Source organism: Meleagris gallopavo, chromosome 19 (genome assembly GCF_905368555.1).
Source record: "Meleagris gallopavo chromosome 19, MGAL_WU_HG_1.1, whole genome shotgun sequence".
In the NCBI taxonomy this organism is placed as follows: domain Eukaryota; kingdom Metazoa; phylum Chordata; class Aves; order Galliformes; family Phasianidae; genus Meleagris; species Meleagris gallopavo.
The window spans coordinates 5,847,981-5,868,431 of NC_139422.1; the positions used below are offsets into that span (position 1 = coordinate 5,847,981).

Consider the following 20,451-nt stretch of genomic DNA (forward strand, 5'->3'; position numbering starts at 1 on the left):
ACCCACTCCATACTCGACCCATGCCCAACCCATGCTCACCCCACACCCATCCCACGCCCTCTCCATGCCCACCCCATAATCACCCCATAGCCACCCATACCCACTCCATACCCATCCCATGCCCACATCTATCCATATCATATCCACTCTATATCCACCCCACACCCACCCCATACCCACTTCATACCCCATTCCCACCCTATTCCCATGCCCTGCACACACTTTGGATGCAGTGGGCTGTGCTCATACACCCCGTGGAGTGCAGCATCACCGGATCCCGCTGTGCTCCCGGTGCCATCCCATTCTGCGCAGCCCTCCCTCAGCCTTATTCCCCCCTCCAAACACAACAAAACCCCCAAATCCTCCACGAGTGAGAAATCTCTTTTTGTTCCTTTATTTTTTCTCCGCCGCTGCAGAGGATCGATCGGAGCTGATTCTCCATAATCCGCCCTTGCTGTGGGAAGCTGGAGCCCCTGGGGGTGGGATGGATCCGGTGCGGGTCCCACTCAGGGTGCTCAGGGCTGCCTGCTCATGGCATCCAGCATCCCAAACCCCCATCTCCTAGCAACTTCCCTGTGCTGCCTCCCTGTGATCTCCTGCGTTCAGGCTTTGAAGGGCAGAGCTTCGGTTCCTGAATGGGTTTGGGAGCGTTTTGTCCTCCTGGCAGCCGGCGCTTGAGGGATGCAGGAAAACCTGAGGGCAAACCCCAGTTGTTAGCAATGGGATGTGCCAATGGGGATGGGATCCCACCCCCTGGGAGCTCAGCCTGGAAGCAACGATGGGAAAACAGCATTCTGTTGGTCGAAAAAATAACATTTGATGTGGGGAAAATAATACAACAGGGTTTTGTTTTGCTTTGTTTTGTTGGTTAAGGAATGCCTGACTATTTGCAGGCTGGGAAATATGTCCACGGGTTGTGGAGTGCTGAAAGGGATAAATCACTCCTGGCACCAGAATGGGCTTTGTTGTGCTTGATCTAAAATACGGTGGTAAAAATGACCAAACTGCAATTATAAAGGGGAATGTGTGTGTGTGTGTGTGTGTGTGTGTGTGTGCGTGGAGGGTTTGTGCTGCTCCTGCTTGCTCAGGGCACAGCGATGGGCAATGAAAGCAGTGTTTCACCCTCCAGCCACGCTGATGCTGCCATCTGAGGGCGCTTTCTCGTGGCTGCCGGTGGGAATTGGTGATGTGGGATTACAGCAGGGCTGGTGTGGGATCCCTGCCCTCAGAGGAAGCTGCAGGGATGTTGGCATAGAGCTCAGCTCAGTGCGATGCTCTGCCTGCCCGAAGCTCCCAGTTCCCACCAGTGCTTCCCTGTACAGCCCAGCTGCTGTCGGGGTGAATCGCCATCAGAACAGCCCCAGTCTGAGCCCTGGGTTTGTTCCTGCCCTGCACTGGAGCTGCAGCATCCAAGCTGCTGAGTGCTCCCAAATCCCTGTGGTAATTGGATCAGGGCACTGTTTTCCATCAGAATATTAAAAGGGAGCCCCCGCCCCAGCCCGGGCGGCACGCTTCGGGATATAAAGACACGGTGAATCGTGTTATGGGGGTTATTTCTCCTGCTTTAAAGTCAGAGGTATCACAGCAGCTCCTGATTTGTCACAGAGCACCGTGGTCCAGCTCCTGTTGATGGCAGGATTGGGAGGGCCATCACCAGCCAAGCACTGAGATCATGCAGCTCATCACACAATGGCACACAGGGGGGCTTTGCTGTCCCCAGCTCACTCCTGTCCCCCCATGGGACCAGCACAGAGGCTGGGGGTTTCAATTAGCAAATGAGGGGGCTTCGGTGCCTTGCCCCGATCATCGGTTTAGCAGGGTCTCTGATTGGGGTGACCATCTGGTGGCATCTGCTGCTGCTCAGCTGTCACTGGTCTCCTAGAGAGAGGACACACAGGGCACGGCACCAAGGCACAGGGATAGGGGCAGCTGTGCTGGGCACATCCACAGCTCCTGCCACAGTGGGATGGGTGAATAGGCAGATGGATGGATGGATGGATGCATGGACAGATGGATGGATCATGGAATCGTAGAGTCATTAAGGCTGGAAAAGCCTTCTCAGATCCCAGGCCCAACGTCCACCCATCCCACCATGCCCATGGACACGTCCCTCCGTGCCACATTTCCATGGCTCTGGAACACCTCAATGGGGATGGGGACTCCCCCACCTCCTGTGTCAGTGAATGGATGGATGGACAGATGGATGAAAGGACAGACGGATGGATGGACTAGAAACAGGAGGCAGAACAGGACAGACAGCTGAGCCTCTCTGGCAAATGAGGCGGTTTCAGGTGATGCTAACAAGCCCATTAATGGGGTTTATCAAGGGAGGCTGCTGACTTTATCTGAGATGCTGCTTTTGGGCTGGGAGAGCCTGAGCTCCTGCTCGTTAATTAGAAAGGCTGAGAGGAGGTTTGTAGCGGTTGGCCTCACTTGTGAGCAGCCGTAATGTGATGAGCGATTAGGGACTCTGAAGCTTCTCTACTGGTGTCATTAAGATACTGATGAGCTCAGGCAGGGAAAGGGCTTTTTTGGCTGTGCCTGGAAGGGGCTGGTCCTGCGCTGCTGGCTCATCAGGGGACGTGAGCTGTGAGAGGTAAGTCCTGGGACAGCTTGGTGTCACCCCGTGTCCCTGGGCAGGGCCCTCAGCATGTGCAGGATGTGGTGAGCTCATGGTGCGAGGGAGCTGGGATGTTCCTGCTCACTGTGTGATGAACAGGGAGAGAATTTGGGTGTGGTTGCCTCCAGAAAGGTATTTCCAGACTCTTCCAATGCCAAACGCATGGTGAGGAGGGGGCAAAGCAGAACTGAGTGCTGTGCTTTGCCTCTGTCCTCCCTCATCTGCTGCCTTGGCAAAGCTTCCTGTGATGCTGCGGCGTCCTGGTTGGCATTGCTTGGGCTATATTTACGGCCATACTAATTAAATACTCTCTGCAATCAGTGCCATGTATGACCCCACTCTCTGAGCTGGGGCCGCTGTGTGCCATCACTGAGCAGGAACACGACTGCCGCCATCCTGGGGAACTCCTAACAACGATTTACTCCTCCCAGGCCTCCCATTTCTCTGTTTTTGTGACATTTTGCAAAGTTCAGGTTTACAAAATAAGCCACCGCGATGAAGAAAGGCTCCACAGTTATTTACACTGCTTGGCAACGTCTTCACCAAGGATGGGATTCCAGTCTTGCGGGATGGGGCCACTGAACCATCCCATGCCCAGGTCCCCATGCTGTGCTCTCATTGCCTTGTCCCTGTACCCTGCCTTTGTATGGGGCCGTGGGAGGGTCAGAACTGTGACTCTCACACACCTCTCTGCTGCCCCGGTGCCGCGTTGTCAGCTCTGATCAGAAGCCGGATCACTCGGCCCTGTGCGCACTCTCTAGATTTAATTAACGGGGCCTTTCATCTCTCCCCTGAAGGAATATGCTATCTTCTGTCTTCTTAATTAACGTTCATTAAGCAAATCAGAAGAACGTTTGCTCCTCACCGCCTCCACCGCTCTTAACCCTTGCGAGGTGCCAGGTTGGTGTGGGGCAGTGATGGTGGGGTGGTGGCACTGGGGCAGTGTGCGGTCCCCATGTCCCCACCATGCTCAGACCACAGCTCTGTGTGCAGAGACTGGGTCAAACCCAAGCTCTAATGGTTCCTTTGGATTCCCTTGTTCCAGCTCTTCCATGTCCTGAAGAATGAGGGATTCCCATAACCAATTTTAGCTATTTTTCTTGACGAGGTGATGCTTGCCCATGGCAAGGTGACATGAGAGCTCTCATGTGAAGTCACTGCCCAGAGGTGGAAGTGAAGATGCCTCCAGCATCTTGCTCTCAGAGAAAAGGGAGTGATCTGGTGCAGGAAATATTTGGATATATTTGGACATATGTGGATACAGGAAAGTGACATCTGGGTGATGGCCTCACAGACCACCATGGGTCTGGGTGCTCCTGCACACTGCATGAATGCATGCATGCCAGGATCTGCCTCCAGCCCTGACTGTACAGCATCACGACTCCATCCCAAGCCCCTCTGCAGGAGAGGATGAATGGTGGGGAAATCATCTCCTGGGTGCATTTAGTGTCTGGGGGTCCCCTTGGAGGTGGCCAACCTGTTTGAGCAAGGCAGCAAAACACCCAACAAGCCTCATCCACGTAAGACACAGATCCCACCTTGAAACTGGCCCTAGAGACTCCAGGGGTGAATGCTGATCTGGAAACCCTCCTCTTTCCCCCTAAACCTTTGCCACTGGCCGTTGGCTCTCAGGCAGATGGAGCTCAGCTCTCGGCAGTGGGAAATTGGCCATTCCCAGCAGAGCTGATCAGGCTGTCAGCACTGGGTCAATATATGGTAATGGGGCTTTGAAGCAGCGCTGCTGCGGGAGCTGCTGCTGAGGACCTCTGATTCACAGCTTCCCTCCGGTGCTTTCTCCCTGCACTGTGCACTGAGGAGAATAAAATAAATAAGAGGAGAAAGGAGAGGAAAGGAGCTTAAATTATAGATGAGGGCTAAATTTCCCGGGTTTCTGTGGGCAGTGCAGTTTAGCGGAGCTTGGGGAGAAGCGGGGCTCCTTCATGCACCCAAATTCTGCAAAGCCAACACCACAGAGTGGGGCTGGTGGGAAGGGTGAGGCATGGCACCATCCCTGCCTGCCTGGGACCCTGTGCAGTTGCTCTCCTGTCTGCATGGGTCCAACATGCACAGTTCGGAGGGTGCCACAGTCCTGGCACAGGCTCTGTGCAACGAGCATCCCCTTCTGAAGGGATTTGAGGGGTATACGGGGGTCTGATTTCCCCACCCATGGGGGCATATTTTGGCTCAGAGGACTGGGCTGTTGCCATGGCAGATCAAGGTTGGGACCCCCACCTGTGGGTGCTGGCGTGGAGGACCACAGAGCCACGTCCCAAGAAGGTTGGTGAGAGTGGAGAGCAGTGGGTCAGTGAGGTGGGAGGAGAAAAGGGGACTGGAGAGGTGCTTCAGAGCCTTTCACACTTTTTCCTTGCTTTTCAGGCTGTGAGAAAATTGGCAGCCTCCATGAATTTGAGGGGACAGTGAACAGGTGGGGACGGAATTGCTACAGGCTCATCTCTGCTGCTGGGGAATGGAGATGTTCAGTGGCCAAAGACCCAAACCCATGCATTCCCGAAGTGATGGGGCTGGGATGCACCAGCTGGGGAGGTTGCAGCTTGCTCAACCCCACCCGTGGGGCTCGGCGTGGCCTTGGGGGGAGCTCCAGCCCCACTGCCGGCACCGCGCACGGAGCGTTTGACGTTCCCAGCAGCATCCAGCAGATGGACCTCGGAGCGAGAGGAGGTGCCGGGCTGGGGGCCTGTCCCATCGCATCGCATTGCATCGCATCCCAACCCATCCCATCTCGTCGTGCCAGCCGGAGGAGGCTCAGCGCGCAGCGAGCCGATCCTCGCCATGGCCCGGCTCAGGGCGCTGGCCCTGCTGGGGTTGGTGCTGGCCACTGCGAGCTCGTCCCCCTGCTACGACCCCCGGGGGCAGCCCCGCCGCTGCATGCCCGTCTTCGAGAACGCCGCTTTCGGCCGCGTCCCGCTGGTCACCAACACGTGCGGCTCGCCGCCCGAGGATTACTGCCTGCAGATGGGCGCACGCGATGCCAGCCAGCTGTGCCAGCGCTGCGATGCCGCCGACCCGCTGCTGCACCACAACGCCTCTTTCCTCACCGACTTCCACAGCCAGGAGGAGAGCACCTGGTGGCAGAGCCAGTCCATGGCCTTCGGCATCCAGCATCCCAACTCCGTCAACATCACGCTCCACCTGGGTAGGTGTGGGCGAGGGAAGCGTGGGGCACCGGGTTGGAGGTGAGGTGCCCCACGCCCCGTGCAGGCTGTGGGGTGCAAGGAGGGAGGGTGCTCTCTGCTGAGAGCTCATTGCTAAGAGCGTCTCCTGGTCCGTTGCAAGGAGAGGACATGTGTGTGTGCTGTGTGCTCCCCAGTTCCTCTTTGCAAAGCTGATGTGGGTTTACAGAGAGGGAGGCAAGCAGGAGCTCTGCAGGCTGTGGGTGCACAGCCCCGTGCCCATTCATCCCCACGCAGCGCCGAGGATGCCATGTATATTTTAGGGGACTCACAGCCCTGTAAATGCTGTGCAGCCCTGGCAGGGTTCCTCAGCTGAGAGCCGACCCTCTGTTTTAAATACTGTGCTTGCAGGGTGCGTACAGCCTGTGGGATCATGCCTAGCATGCTAAAAAGGATCTTTTTTTTCCTGCGTTTTGCTGCCATCTAAACTATCTTGGCTATTGGCCAGCACTATAAAACCTTGGTTCTCTGCTGTCTTCTGCCATCGGTGCTGCAGGGCGGCAGTGAGGGGTTGTGGCACAGACAGGCACTGGGTCGGTTTGTACCCTGCAGGATCACTGTGATCCCAGCCCCCTGCGAGCAGGCAGACGTCTGCTTTGAGCTCCCCCTGCACATGAGAAACGATGCTGGAGCAGTCCCATTCAAGGCTGTAATATGGACCAAGCTCCCTGCATCCCTTCCAGAGCCAGTGCTTCCCTCTGCACGTGTACTGGGCTCCTTGTTTCTATATGCCCCATATATCTTGCTACACTAAAAAGTGCCTGGCACATCTCTGCCTGACCTTTTCCATTGCCTCTGGGCCCCATTTTTAGCCCCAGCTGCAGACAATTTTTAATGTTTTAATGCTTACACATGGGTTACAGAGGAAAAACCCAAATGTTGGTGCTGAGCCCAACCCTGCAGCCCCTGGGACATGGCCCCAAATGAGTCCTTGCACCCACGCCTGCAGTGATGGACCTGTGACCCCATGCGTTGAGCCCCTATCAGCTCACTCATGAGGCTGTATTGGGGAGCTGCCTGTGGAGCTTATTAAATGGGTGTAGGGTGAGCTGGACGAGACCCGTGTTTACCTGTATGCTGTTGATTGGCATTAATTAGATTATCCTCCCTTGAATCTCCCTGCTCAACGAGTCTTTAGCTGTGCATCCAAGCTGCAGGACTTGGAGAGGATCACTAACTCTGAGCACGGTTGCATTTGCCTTGGCATCAGGGAGGAACCCAACATACCCATATCTTTGGAAAAGCAAAAGGCATTGGAGTTCCTTGGGGAGCTGGGAGTCCTGGTCACCATCCCCTCCCATTGCCACCCACACCCCTGTCCCTGATGTCCCCACCCAGCAGTGTGCCAGCCCTGCTCCCTGCCAGGGAGACATCGTGGGCTGCACTCTGGGTTTCTTTGAAGGAAGAGAAAGCAATTTGGCCAACAAAAGGGACTGTCTGGAAAAAAACACGCATCGCTTGGGATAACCGCAGCGCGCTTTCTCTGCCTGAGCTGCAGCCCCCACGTGGGCCCCCTGACCTCCTCCTTGCAGTAGGGTCCCCTGGGGCAGGGGCTGTTTATTGACACAGCTCACAGCTCCAGCCCTCTCCCGACCCCTCTGCTTGGCCAAGGGTCCCCCGGGGCTGTGCTGTCTGGGAACGGGCGCCTGTGGGGCTGGGACAAGGGCATCCCACCAGCATCGGTGCAGCCATGTCCCGGGGGCTTTGGGGAGAGGTAATCCTGGAGCAGCCCAGCCATGTTGTCACAGCACCTTCCCATCCACGCTTACCTCAGGGTAGGTGGCCCAGTCTCCATGTCCCCAGTGCCGGTAGCCAGGCTGGGCTCAGCTCCCCCGCAGCAAAGTCGCAGCACATACGCGACAGTATTCATATGGGCCCAATTAAAGACTTGTTTTCCTAGTCCTGGAATAACCCCTCTAACATTCCCAACTCATTATCTTTTCAAATAAAGCCAAAACCTCACAGCTAATTGTTTTGTGCAGTCAGGAGCGGTGCTGCGATGGAGCAATCCACTCTTTGAGCCGGTCCTTCATCTGTGGCAATTAGGCAGTTCTGATGTTCACTTTGGTGTAGTTTCCCTCCCTTTTTGTAGCAGTTCTTTCAAGATATTTCAGAGCTGTGTTGGCCACCCCAGGGATCGATGTCCTCTGTTTGTCTTCAGCCCAATAAAGGCAGCAGCAAGGCCGGGTCCTGGCGTGCAGCTCCCTGGAAATGGACTGCCCTTGACCCTTTTCCCATTGCATGGGGGATGATGATGAGCACCAAGACCTGATTGTTCCCAGCTGCTGCTTAGTCCCTGGCTTTGCACCAGCTCCTGGCCCACACCACCTACCCGTTGCCTTCGTGCAAAGGTTGCAGTGGAGTCAAGAGCTGATTTGGGGCTGAGCAGGGTTTGGGGAGTGGCATCCAGATGGATGGATGGCAAATTCTGCCCACCCTGGGAAAATGCCAGCAGCCACGTGGGATGTAGCACTGGGATGATTTTGGCCCTGGTGCTGTTGGCCACTGTCCCAACTGGGATGGAAGAGGAAGACATCATGGTGGCTGTGTCCCCAGGAAAGTCCTACGAGATCACCTACGTGCGCCTGAAGTTCCACACCAGTCGCCCCGAGAGCTTCGCCATTTACAAGCGCAGCCATTCCGATGGCCCCTGGGTGCCCTTCCAGTTCTACAGCGCGTCCTGTGAGAAGGTTGGATATTAGGGAATTCCTTCGCTGAAGGAGTGGTCAGGTATTGGTACGGGCTGCCCAGGGAGTGGTGGAGTCACTGCCCCTGGAGCAGTTCCAGAACGGTGGAGACGTGGCACTGAGGGATGTGTCAGTGGGCATGGTGGGATGGGTTGGGCTTGAGGAACTCAGAGGTCTTCTCCAAACTCAGTGTTTCTATGATTCTATGATTGTAAGACCTACAGGAAGCGGCAGAGGCAGTACCTGCGGCCAGGTGAGGACGAGCAGGTGGCCTTCTGCACCGACGAGTTCAGTGACATCTCCCCACTGAGTGGTGGCAACGTGGCTTTCTCCACCCTCGAGGGCCGTCCCAGTGCCTACAATTTTGATGGGAGTCCCACACTGCAGGTACCAGTGGGGTGGGAGAGGAGTGACAACAAGGAGCCCTGGGACGAGGGTGAAATAGTTGGGATATTAAGAAAAAATTCATCTCCAAAAGAGTGGTCAGGTATTGGCTGGCACAGGCTGCCCAGGGAGCAGTGGAGTCACCGTCCCTGGAGATGCTCCAGAACCATGGAGATGTGGCACTGAGGGATGTGTCAGTGTGCACAGTGGGGTGGGTTGGGCTTGGGGATCTGAGAGGTCTTTTCCAAACTGAATGACTCTATAATCCTATGAAAAGCCCCCACACTGTCCTGCAGACAGGAAGGGAGTGGGACGTGCCCTGGTCGGAGTTGGTACTGGTGGCCCAGTCTTATCTGCAGGGAACTTTCCCCATGTCCCCTGCAGGAGTGGGTGACCGTCACCGACCTGCTCATCTCCCTGAACCGCCTCAATACCTTTGGGGATGACATCTTCAAGGACCCCAAGGTGCTGCAGTCGTATTACTATGCCATCTCCGACTTCTCTGTTGGCGGCAGGTGAGGGGTGGGATGGGGCTGCAGGGAGGGTCCTGGGGCCATGCGTGCGGCTTGGGGCAGCTCCAGAGCTTGAATTGCATTTTGAGGAGCAAACCACTTAGATGGAACCCTAATGCTGCTGGAGGGGTTGACACAGCTGCAGCCCCAGAAGCTGAAGCAGCCCACGGTGGGGTTGGGAGCCGATGTGGGCAGAGATATCAGCAGTGCTGCTCTGGGGTTGTGCCGTGCCCTTCTCCAAGCAGGGAGGTAGGAAACCAGCCACAAAACATCACATCCACCCCACTGAGAGCTGCCTGCCCCTGGGCACAAGGGCTGGGCGTGCTCCGGGAGCACCGTTTTCTGTCTGAGCCCTCTGGGCTGCAGCAGCTGGAGCTGCTTAATACTCCTCATGGCCACCCTCAGCGTGTGACCTCCCATACGGGATTGCCTCGGGGACTCGGCCACCCCAGCACAACAGTTTGAGCACCATCCCCGTTCAGCAGCGCTCAGAGCAGCTCGGGTTTCCCGCAGGTGTAAATGCAATGGTCACGCCAGCGAGTGCGCGCCGGATGAGGCAGGACGGCTGGTGTGCGTGTGCCAGCACAACACGGCCGGCCCCGACTGCCAGCACTGCCAGCCCTTCTACCAGGACCGGCCATGGGCGCGCGGCACCGCCGAGGCTGCCAACGAGTGCCTCCGTGAGTAGCACCCGTCTTGGGCTCGTGGTGGTGGTGAGGAACACATCCAGCAAGGCTGCTCTGCCTGGGGAGCACCACATCCACAGCATCACCCCAAGGACCCTCATCCGAGCCCCCCGGCCCCAACCGGCCCTCCTGGCTCCCCCCTAGCTTGCAACTGCAGCGGCCGCTCGGAGGAATGCTTCTACGACGCGGAGCTGTTCCGCCGCACCGGGCACGGGGGGCACTGTCGCAACTGTCGCGACAACACGGCCGGGCCCCGCTGCGAGCAGTGCCGGCAGAACCACTACCGCTGGGAGCAGCAGGCTGCCTGCCAGCCCTGCCACTGCCATCCCGCAGGTGTGTGGGGTGTGGGTGGGAGGGGAGGGCTCGTTCCTGTGCTCCCCAACCTTTGGCTGTGCCACAGGGCTGCTGCACCACTGCGTTTTGCCAAGCTCATCTATTGGATGAAAAGGCTCACGCGGGGGGTTGGGTTCACCCTGCTTGGGGTGGGCTCCTTGCCGTGGCACAGTTCCTGGCCCTGGCCTCGAGCACAGGGTCCCCCCGTCACCTGCCCACCTGTGGGCAGCTCAGGTTGGCTGTGTCCTTGCAGGTTCCTTGCGGCCCCAGTGTGACAGATCAGGGACCTGCACCTGCAAAGCCAACGTGACAGGTTGGAAGTGCGAGCGCTGCAAGGATGGCTACCACAGCCTGAGCGAGGGAGGCTGCAGGTGAGGGGGGCCCTGGCCGTTGTGGGAGATGGGATGGGACCAGGGCTCATCCTACACTCACATCTTGGCCCGGCCAGACCCTGTGCCTGTGACCCTGCGGGCAGCGTGGGCACCTGTGACCCCAGCACTGGGCATTGCACCTGCAAAGAGAAGGTGGAGGGGCACCTGTGCAACAGGTAAGCACTGCGGGATGAGGATGGGGCTGTGGCTCCTTTCCAGCCTGGGATCAGCCCCCGGGATGCCATATGGTTCCCTGAAGCTCTACCTGCCCCGTGCCATGTGATCTTGTTTCATGCCCACACCAGGTGCCAGCCCGGCTGGTTCAACCTACAGCCCCACACCCCCACTGGTTGCACCAGCTGTTTTTGCTATGGCCACTCCGCCGTCTGTACGGCAGCAGATGGCTACGAGGTGACACACATCCACTCCGACTTCAGGGAAGGTATGGAATTCATGGCCCTGGATGAGGTGGAAGATATGGGCTTGGGCCAGGAAACCTGGAAGGTTAGGAAAGGCTGGGGCTGAGCATCCCTCCTCCTTGGGGCTGGGTACCCAGCTCTGGGAGTCGCCGATGCTGATGGTTGGGAGGGGAATTTATCTGCGTTTTCTCTATTTTGCTGTCAAATCTCTGTTTTTGCCCCCAGCTCCACAAGGGGCAGGCTCACCCTCAGGGCATCCTTCCATCCCTCTGTGTTCTATCCATGGCTTAGGGTGCACTGCAGGGCTGGGCACATCAAGGACTGCCAGAGCACTGAAAAAAAAAAAGGGTCAGAATGTTACAAACAAAAATGATGGAGGGAAATTCACCCCCCTCCTCTCCATCCCCACCTGTGGCTGGACTACGGCAGGGCAGGAGGTGGACTGGGGGATTTCCCCATTGGCATCCAGGGAGATGTGTGGATGTGGGATGCTTGGGGAAAGCATGCCATCTGCTGTGCAGCAGGGGCACGGTACGGGTACCCACCACGGGTAACCATGTATCCACGAGGGGTACGCATGTCCAGCTCTGCATTGCCTGCACCCTGAAGTGCAGACGGAGCTGAATACACACAGCCGGCATTTATCCTGCTGGCATTTAAACCCCTCTGCCAATTCCTGTCCTGTCTTGTGCAGCCTGGAAAGGAAACGAGGCTTCATGCAGTGTCTTTCCCCCTTCCTTCCTGTGGTCTCGCCAGTTTGGGACTGCTCCTTTAGGGAGGGCACACAGGACTGGAAGAAATAAATAATTGCTGAGAGCGGGGGAGAGTTTCACTGATTTCCAAAGGAAACCAACCGTAATGCAATTACACCCCGTCCCTTGCTGTGCTTCCTGCACATTCCAGCCCACGGTGCCGCAGCACAAGCAGGGGGGCAAAAGTTTAAAGATAACAATTTCCTGCAACTCTAAGCAAATAAACAGATGAGGATGGGGGGATGGGGGCAGCCAGGGCCACTGTGAGAGCACAGAGCCTGGATGAAGCTGGGCGCTGCAAAGTGCTGGTTCCTGGCAAGAGACCAGAGGGGTTCGTGGGGCAGGGGTGGAGCCCCAAAAGCAGCACTGGGGTTCTGGGGGTATGGGGGCTCGCTGCTCTCCTTTGTGCTGTCCCATAGGGTTGGAAGGCTGGGCTGCAGCTGTGGAAGATGTGGCAGTGCCTCTGCACTGGGCTGATGGGGAGATTGGCACTGAGTGGGAAAAAGAGGAACCACTGGACCTCCGTGCACCGGGTATGTGCTGGGCTCCTGGGGTCTGCTCTGCTATGTGTGGCACCCCACTGCTAAACTGGGATCCGTAAGAGTGGTACATCCACGTCCTTCAGATTTTCTTTCCTCCCGCAGAGAAGTTTCTGCAGAACCAGCGTCTGAGCTACGGGCAGCCCCTGTCCCTGCTGCTGAGAATGGAAGGGAATGGAACCAGGGCAGAGAGCGGGGTGTTTCTGCTTGGCATCCAGCTGGTGCTGGAGGGTGAGGGGCTGGAGGTCACCATGTCCAGCAGTGAGAGCCAGGCACAGGATGGGAAGCAGACTGTCACCTTCAGGTGTGCTGTGGTGTTCTTTGGGGTGACTTTGGGACACTGAAACTCCATGGTGGGGGTTGAGATAGCGTGGATTGCTCTGTGTGCCAGGGTCACTGTTTGGTAGCTGAACTGAAGCCTTCCTCCCACGCTCCTCCTCCAACAGGCTGCATGAGGCAGAGGAGGGCACAGAGCCTTTGCTGTCAGCCTTCAGCTTCCAGCGCCTGCTCTCCAACCTCACCGCCCTTCGCCTCCGTGTGAGCCGTGGCCCCAGGCCAGGTGGGTGGCTGTGAGCAGCGTCCCATAGAGCTGGGAACAGCAGTTAAACCCGTGGCTTTATGGAGCATTTCCAGGCAGGATGGAAAGCTAGGGCCATTGTGCATGCTCCCATCCCCACTCTGCTCTCCTCCCTTGCAGGCAGGCTGTGGCTGAGCCGGGTGCAGCTCACGTCGGCTCGCCGCGGTGCGGGAACACGGGCAGGATGGGTGGAGGAGTGCACGTGTCCCTCTGGCTACACCGGGTCCTTCTGTGAATCCTGTGCACCTGGCTTCAAGCGGGACATCCCCTTCGGTGGCCCCTTTGTCGCCTGCGTGCCCTGCACCTGCAACCAGCATGGGGACTGCGAGCCACTCTCAGGTGCGCACCCGGTCCCTCTGCTTGCTGGATCACAGTGTGCATGGGGAGCACATCTGTGTCTTTGCTTGTTCTGAGGAATGCTGGAAGCCATCCTGGAGGTCAGGGAAACACAGAGCAGAGGCTCAAAGATGCTGCCTGGCTTCCTGTGCATCCCTACAGCAAGCAACAGCACAGACCGGTGCTGGGAAGAGATGCAGATGAGGTGATGTGTGCAGTACCCGGATGGGACCCCGGGCACGTGGAAAGGAAAAACAGAACTTTATGAGCAGGATGGGAAGGGCTGGAAGAAACATTTCGTTCAGCGTGTGCCTCTGCTCTGCCACGACACTGGGCTGCAGACAGGCTGCATCTTGCTGGGACAGGGCTGAGCCCTGGGAACTGGGACAGAGCTTTGATGTCCTGGCCCCTTCGCTGTTTCCTTCCGCTGTTTTTTCTCCTCCTTTCTGCCACCTGCTTTTCCTTTGCTTGCCATTGCCTGTCCCTGCCTAATTGTGGGGAAAATAGAAACATGCCCATTCCCTCCTGCACAACCTATAGCCCGCTATCACCTGAACCCCTCCGACCCCCCTCCATTCAGCAAAGCATCTGTGTGGAGGCGGGGGTCCTTCCTCCTCCTCCAATTCCCAGCTGACTGCGGACATCTGTGACTCACCAGCTCGGCTCGAGGAGACGCTCGCTCCCCGCTGGGTCGCAGCCGCCCGCTTGTGTTTTCCATCCCAGGCTGAGAGCACGGCAGCTCGGCGCTGGGAAATGTGTTGTCCATTACTGCAGGCGCCGGCAGACTTTGGGCACGATGCTGTGGCTGCCTGCACCCACCTCACGCCTGCACAACATCCTCCTCCTCCAAACGAGAGCTGGGCAAGGGGAGGGGCGGGGGGAAAGTGTGACGCTGCTTTGGTAACGTGCAAACAGCGTGGCTCCTTGGTAGCAGCTGCAAATCCCTCCTGGCACCACGTCTCCATTTCTCATCTCACAGGGCGCTGCAGCTGCTTGCACAACACAGAGGGCCCCTCCTGCGAGCGCTGCAGCTCCGGGTTTTATGGCAATCCCTTCACCGGGCAACCCGATGACTGCAAGCCGTGCCCGTGCCCTGACCGCTCACCCTGCACTCAGCTGCCCAGCAGTGGGGACGTGGTGTGCACCCACTGCCCCCCGGGGCAGAGAGGTGAGGTTGGGATGTGGGAAGGGGGCTGCGGTTCAGCTGGACCCCCCCGCACACTTTTTGCTTTGCAGGCAAGCGCTGCGAGCTGTGCGATGATGGATTTTTCGGGGACCCCTTGGGGCAGAGAGGTCCCGTGCGTCCCTGCATCCCCTGTCAGTGTCATGGGAATGTGGACCTCAATGCCGTGGGGAACTGTGATTCCTTGTCCGGGCGCTGCCTGCGCTGCCTGCACAACACAACAGGAGAGCAGTGCCACCAGTGTCAGCCGGGGTTCTATGGGGATGCGTTGGCCCCCAGCCCTGCTGGGAAGTGTGCACGTACGTATATGGCCTAAGCTGGCCCTGCTGCCCCCACCCCAGCCCAGACCCTCCCAATGGGGCGGGCAGAAGGGATGCCCCCTGGGTTTAGAGGCTGAACAATGGGCTGCGTTAGCCATGAGAACTCAGCAGTGGCTTTCTGTCTCCTCTCTGCACTGCTCCATGTTGGGGTGCAAGCAGCATTTTGTCTTCATAGCGTGCAACTGCAACCCTGATGGCTCAGCCTTGGGGCTGGAGGGCTGTGATCCGGGCACGGGGCAATGCCACTGCCTCCCACACGTGTTGGGCAGAACCTGTGAGCTGTGCCAGCACGGCTACTACGGGCTGCAGGCTGCCGTGGGCTGTAAGAGGTGAGTGGGGCACAGCAGGCACTCTGTGCCTTGCTCCTTGGTGCCTGCTCGTTACACTCTCTGCTCCTTGGCACACAGCTGTGAGTGCCACCCAATGGGGTCCCAGGACAGCGGGTGCCATGCGGTGACGGGGCAGTGCTCCTGCCAGCCGGGTGTCACAGGGCTGCGCTGTGACAGATGCGAGCACGGCTTCTTCGGCTTCTCAGCCAGGGGCTGTCGAGGTACCGGGGAGGGCAGCTAGGCCCTAAGCACGGGGCTGGCAGTTGTGGTGTGACATCTTCTTGTCACCATTGTAGCATGCAACTGCTCCCTGCTGGGCTCTGCCAGTGCGCAGTGCTATGAGAACAGCACCTGCCTCTGCCGCCCCGGTTTTGTGGGCTATAAGTGCGACCGCTGCCAGGCCAACTTCTTTCCTGACCCACCGAGCTCCAGCTGCCAGCCGTGTCCCACCTGCTATGGGCTGGTGAAGGATGGGGTATGCCCTGTGCCCTGCCGAGGTGGTGTGGAGCTCCAGCCCCATTCTGCATTGCCATGCCCCCATGTCTCACCTGCAGGTGGAGCGGCTCAGAGTGAAGCTGCAGGAGGTGGAGGAATGGCTGCAAGAACCGGGCTGTGAGCTCCACCTGGGGCAGCCCCTTGAGATGGGAGATGCAAGCCGGGGAGATGGGCTGAGCACACAACACCTCCTGCAAGGTAAAAGGCAGCCCCACTGGGGCTGGAGAGTAGAAGGCCTTGTGTCACCCCTGCAGGGAAGCTGGGTGCCATGACATGACTGGGTGGATGCAAGGGGATCCTGTGTCAGCAATGGGATGGCAAAGATGGGGAGAACAGCCTGGGAGGGCAATGGCACAGAACACTGCAGGGTGCTGCAGGCCAATGGCAGGTGCAGATTGGTGCACTTTGGTGGGCAGAAATGAACCCCACAGCCATTGTGGGACAGATGGTGGTGGGCATCACTGTGGGCTGCGGATCCACCCTGTGAGCATTTCAACCCCAAGCACCCATGGGGGCCAGCACAGCCAGGAGTTGCACTAAGCAGCTGTTTATATGCCCACAGGTGCCCATGCCATGCTCTCAGCACAGGTGGGACGGCTGTCAGGGATGCTGAGCACTGCACAAGGCCATCTCAGCAATGCCATCAGGGCTAGTGGCTGCTCCAGCCACGGACCCATCAAGACCTGCACACTGCTGTCAGAGATCAGGGCTGTGCTGCAGTCAGCACAGAGGGAAATCCTGCACGCTACCAACACTCTGGCTGCCACGGTGCGGACTCCTGAGGGTAGTGGCTGTCTTGGGGCAGCAGATCCATGTGGGTATGGCACTGGGGTCTCACTGCTGTTGTTTGTATCGCAAGGATATTCCCCTGGAGATCCCCCTGCTGCCCACCAACTGGAGCCGCTTGGCAATGGAGGCACGGGTGCTGGCAGAGAGGTATGTTGGGCACCACAGGGACAACTGCTGTGCTGGGACCTTCCTGGCACACGCTCATGGTTGGTGATGGTGGAAACAGGGAAGCCCAGATCCTGACCCTGTCTGATGCCAGCACACAGAGACCAGTCCCAGTGACACCTCCCCATGTCCCCTTGTCCCTGCAGGCACGGGGATATTGCAGCACAGGTGGAGGCGGCAGTGAGGAGAGCGCTGGGTGCCTCCAACACCAGCCATGAGCTCCTGAGGACACTGCTAGAGGGGAGAGTGGCACATGAGGCACAGAAGGAGTTGGAAGCCGGGTGAGGAGGTGGCAGTGGGGGGAGTGGGGCAATGGATTCCCTTCCCCCTGGCCTGGGGATTTGACCGAGTCCCGACAAACTCATCGCACCGCAGCATTGCAAAGTGGAGAGCCACGGTGCTCCATGCTGGGAGTGTTTCAGACTCCTTCCCCATATCCCAAGCTGCCACTTGTGCTTTGAAGCACTGCTTGGCCCTGGGTGACCATGGCATCCTGTCCACATAGGTATGAGGAAATCCAACGGGCATGGAAGGAGCTGGGTGCTGGCATGGAAGAGGTGGCAGTGGAAGCCAGGAGAGCTCTCAAAGCCATCCAGGAGGCAAATGTGGGCATGGCTGAGAAGCTTCAGCAGGTGGCTGCTCCAGGGCAGGTGAGCAGCATCCAGCTCCTGTTTGCATCCCATACTGTACCCATCAGTGTTGCTCCCTCCTGTGCTGGGAGATGCCCTCCTGGAGTCGTTGGTAGCTCTCTCCCCACAGCAGGTGCTGCTGGTGCAAGCTGGGGCCCTGGAACAAGAGGTGGCAGCACTGGAGCAGACAGTGCAGGCGCAGGAGCCAGCAGCTTGGCAGAGCATCACAGCATCCCTCAGCATGGCAGCTGGGCTGCGCCGGGACCTGCAGGGCACTCAAAGCTTTGTACAGGTAATCAGTGCTTAGCCACAAAATAAATGATGGGGAAGCCCTGTGCCAGCTGGAGATGTGAGCATATTGGGTGCATCCTTCTCCTGCATCCCACCCAAGGCACAGGGCTGGGGCTCCAGCAGCTCTTTGCCCTCTCCCCAGCCTCACTTCTGCCCTCCCGTCCCCAGCTCCAGGGCCGGGCTGGCTCTGCTCATGATCTGTCCACCTCAGCAGTCTCACAAGGCAAAGCAGTAATCTCTGATGCAGAGTCCCTCCTGGGCAGCTTGGAAGGTAAAAGGCTCTAGGCAGAACATTTCTGCTCACAGCCTGGGTGCCTGCACTGGGTGCCCAAAGGTTGGGTGTCCCTGCAGGTGTGAGGAAGGCGCTGGGGCATCGAAAGGGTCGTGCTGCCCTGAGAAGGAGAATGGCACAAGTGCGGGACAGAACGATGGTGGAGGCCCAGAAGAAGATTAAACAGGCAGAGAAAATGCTGGGAAACTCCTTGTCTGTCTCCAGCGTGGCCAGGAAGAAGTCAGAGGAGGCTGAGCGTGTTGCTGGGGAGAGCAGTAAGGTCTGAGCAGAGGGATTGGGGTGCAGGGAGCAGGACTCCTGCTACTGTCTGCTGGGGTGACTGTCCCCACCTCTGTCATTGGCAGAGGGCCCAGGCTGTGCTGCAGGGCAGCAAGCAGGCTCGCAAGGACACCAGGACACTCACCACACGTGTCAGTGAGACCCAGCAGGAGCTGTTCCAGCAGCAGCGCATGGCTGAGGAGCTCAGGGGGAGCCTGGAGGAGGCAGAGCAGGTGAGTCAGGTCCCCTTGTGTGGCTGTATCCTGTCCAGGGGCTTTGTCTGCAGCACAGAGCATCAGGAGCAGCACAGAACAGGGAATGCCTTGGGGCTGTTCCTTGTCTGATCCAGCCAAGGATCACCAGTGTCCCTGATCCAGGTGTCTGTCTGTGTTGCAAGGTGGGGACGGAGATGAGCAAGATGGCAAAAAGCCTGCGGGAAGCCCGGGGTTCACTGATGGCGGACATCGAGACCCTGAATGATCTGCTGGACAGCCTGGGTAAGGGCTGTGGCCCTGGGTATTGGGCCTAGGGTGTGCTGGGGGGTGTGGGGGAAGGGGTGTGCCAGTTATGGGGTTGGGAATGGATTTAGCACTGTCCAGGCTCAGCTGGATGCCCTGCACCAGAGGTAGCCCTGGGTCCCAGCAAAGCTTCTGCTGGGGCTGTGTGTCAGGGAAAGCCGTTGTGTAGAATGAATTGGGGTGTGCAGAGCATGTGCTCATGCCTGGTGTGTGGACGGTGCTTTCCCTTGTCATCTCCAAGAGAAGCAGACTGAGGTAAGGGCTAAAAATCATCATCCATACGTAAGAGAAAGATGTGCCCAGGCTATGCCTGGAGCCACAGTCCTATTTGCTTATCCATGATCGCTGCCCTGCCTCCATGCCCTGCTGTACCAGCTCCCTCCCACTCAGCTGGTGCTGATGGTCAGAGCATGGCTGCATCCTGCCCTGCTCCTGTCTCTCACCTTCACTCTCTCACCTCACCCAGGAGGCCTGGAGCCAGGCATGCAGGCAGAGGCGGTGCTGGGTGCCGGGCGGCTGCAGCTGGAGCAGCTGCGGCTGCGGCTCAGTGCTCCAGGAGCCCTGGCCACGCGGCTCGGGCAGCTGCAGCAGGAGGCAGAGCTGCAGCAGGATAGGATCCGGGCGTTTGAGAGCGACTTGGTGGAGATCCGGGCCGACAAACAGAACCTGGAGGACATTTTGCGGAGCCTCCCTGAGGGCTGCTCCAAGTGGCAATGATGGGTCCCTGGCTGCTGCCCCAACACTTCCTATTGCCCTCAACGGTGACCAGCAGAGTGAAGGACACCCACTTTATCAGCATCATCTCTCCTGCTGCTCTTTACATTGCCCTTCATACAATACTGCACTCAGGTCCTTACCCACACTGGTTCTGACTTAGCATCCCAAGTGCCCTGTACACAGCTTCAGCCACCAGCTCCATCCCTCAGGCCAGGAGACAAAGCAGCCACAAGGGATGGATGAGGTGTGGACAGAGCTGTCACAGCATTGCTTTTACCAGGCAGAGAACAAAGAACTGTCACCAATCTCCTCCATCCCTCCTTCCCCATTCCATTACAGGCTGGAGCCCAGTTCACTCGTTAACCTGCTTTACCTGTGCTCCTTTGCTCACAGCATTGGAACTCAGGTTTGCTGAAGTCTGATGTGATGCTCTTTGTAAAACTGTTACCACAGACCTTGGATTCCTCCACCTCCATCTTCTGCTGGTCCAAAGGTCTGCAAAGGGCACAGCATTTTCCTGCCCTGAGCAAACCCATCTCCTCCCCCTGCCCAAGGGGCGTAATGGCAGGGGCTCCACACTCAGCAAAAGCAAAGCCACGCAGCAGTGAGAGCACAGCGTGATGCGGCTCAGCTGGGAGGCAAGGAGTCACAGCCACTGCTGTCTCCCTGAGAAGACAGTTACATGCCTCTGCTCAGCACACCAGCTTGCTGCTGATACAGAAACGTCGAGCCCCTGCCTGTGCATGGTTGGAGATGTGGCTCACCCTCCCTCCTGCTCTTCCCGGCACTGTTTTTTTAGCCGGTGACACTTGCTACAGCTGTAGTCATTAAAAGTTCTTCATGTAACACGGAGCTGCCCGTCCATCCCGGGTGCAAGGCAGCAGGACGAGCACACACTGTACGTGTGCTGCTGCTGCTTTTTGCAGGGATGCCCCTGGGGTTTAACGCAGCTGCGCGGCGGTGCGGGGCACTGCTCGCCGCCTCCTGCTAAGGAGATTGCCGGGGATGCGAGGGGCTAAAGGCCACCTCCTGTGTTAGATCCCGGCCGGGACGCACAT

General features: G+C 58.2%; 1 protein-coding gene across 2 annotated transcripts; it reads left to right on the plus strand.

Moving 5' to 3' along the window:
- The first annotated feature begins 5,353 nt into the window (after positions 1–5,353).
- Positions 5,354–20,194, plus strand: LAMC3 (laminin subunit gamma 3). Of its 2 annotated transcripts, none has more exons than XM_010720904.4 (29): positions 5,354–5,774; positions 8,368–8,501; positions 8,715–8,885; positions 9,267–9,397; positions 9,908–10,074; positions 10,225–10,413; positions 10,667–10,784; positions 10,862–10,960; positions 11,090–11,226; positions 12,375–12,488; positions 12,600–12,798; positions 12,941–13,053; positions 13,192–13,410; positions 14,387–14,575; positions 14,644–14,889; positions 15,086–15,239; positions 15,318–15,460; positions 15,536–15,714; positions 15,794–15,932; positions 16,297–16,502; positions 16,594–16,670; positions 16,835–16,969; positions 17,194–17,338; positions 17,448–17,609; positions 17,777–17,879; positions 17,960–18,159; positions 18,245–18,391; positions 18,556–18,655; positions 19,143–20,194. In XM_010720904.4, exons 1-29 carry the CDS (start codon positions 5,411–5,413, stop codon positions 19,391–19,393), a joined length of 4,731 nt encoding a protein of 1,576 aa, XP_010719206.2. In that variant the 5' UTR covers positions 5,354–5,410; the 3' UTR covers positions 19,394–20,194. The 2 variants fall into 2 exon arrangements, with proteins under 2 accessions (XP_010719206.2, XP_019477001.2); XM_019621456.3 differs by having other exon boundaries at positions 17,451–17,609.
- Positions 20,195–20,451: the final 257 nt, after the last annotated feature.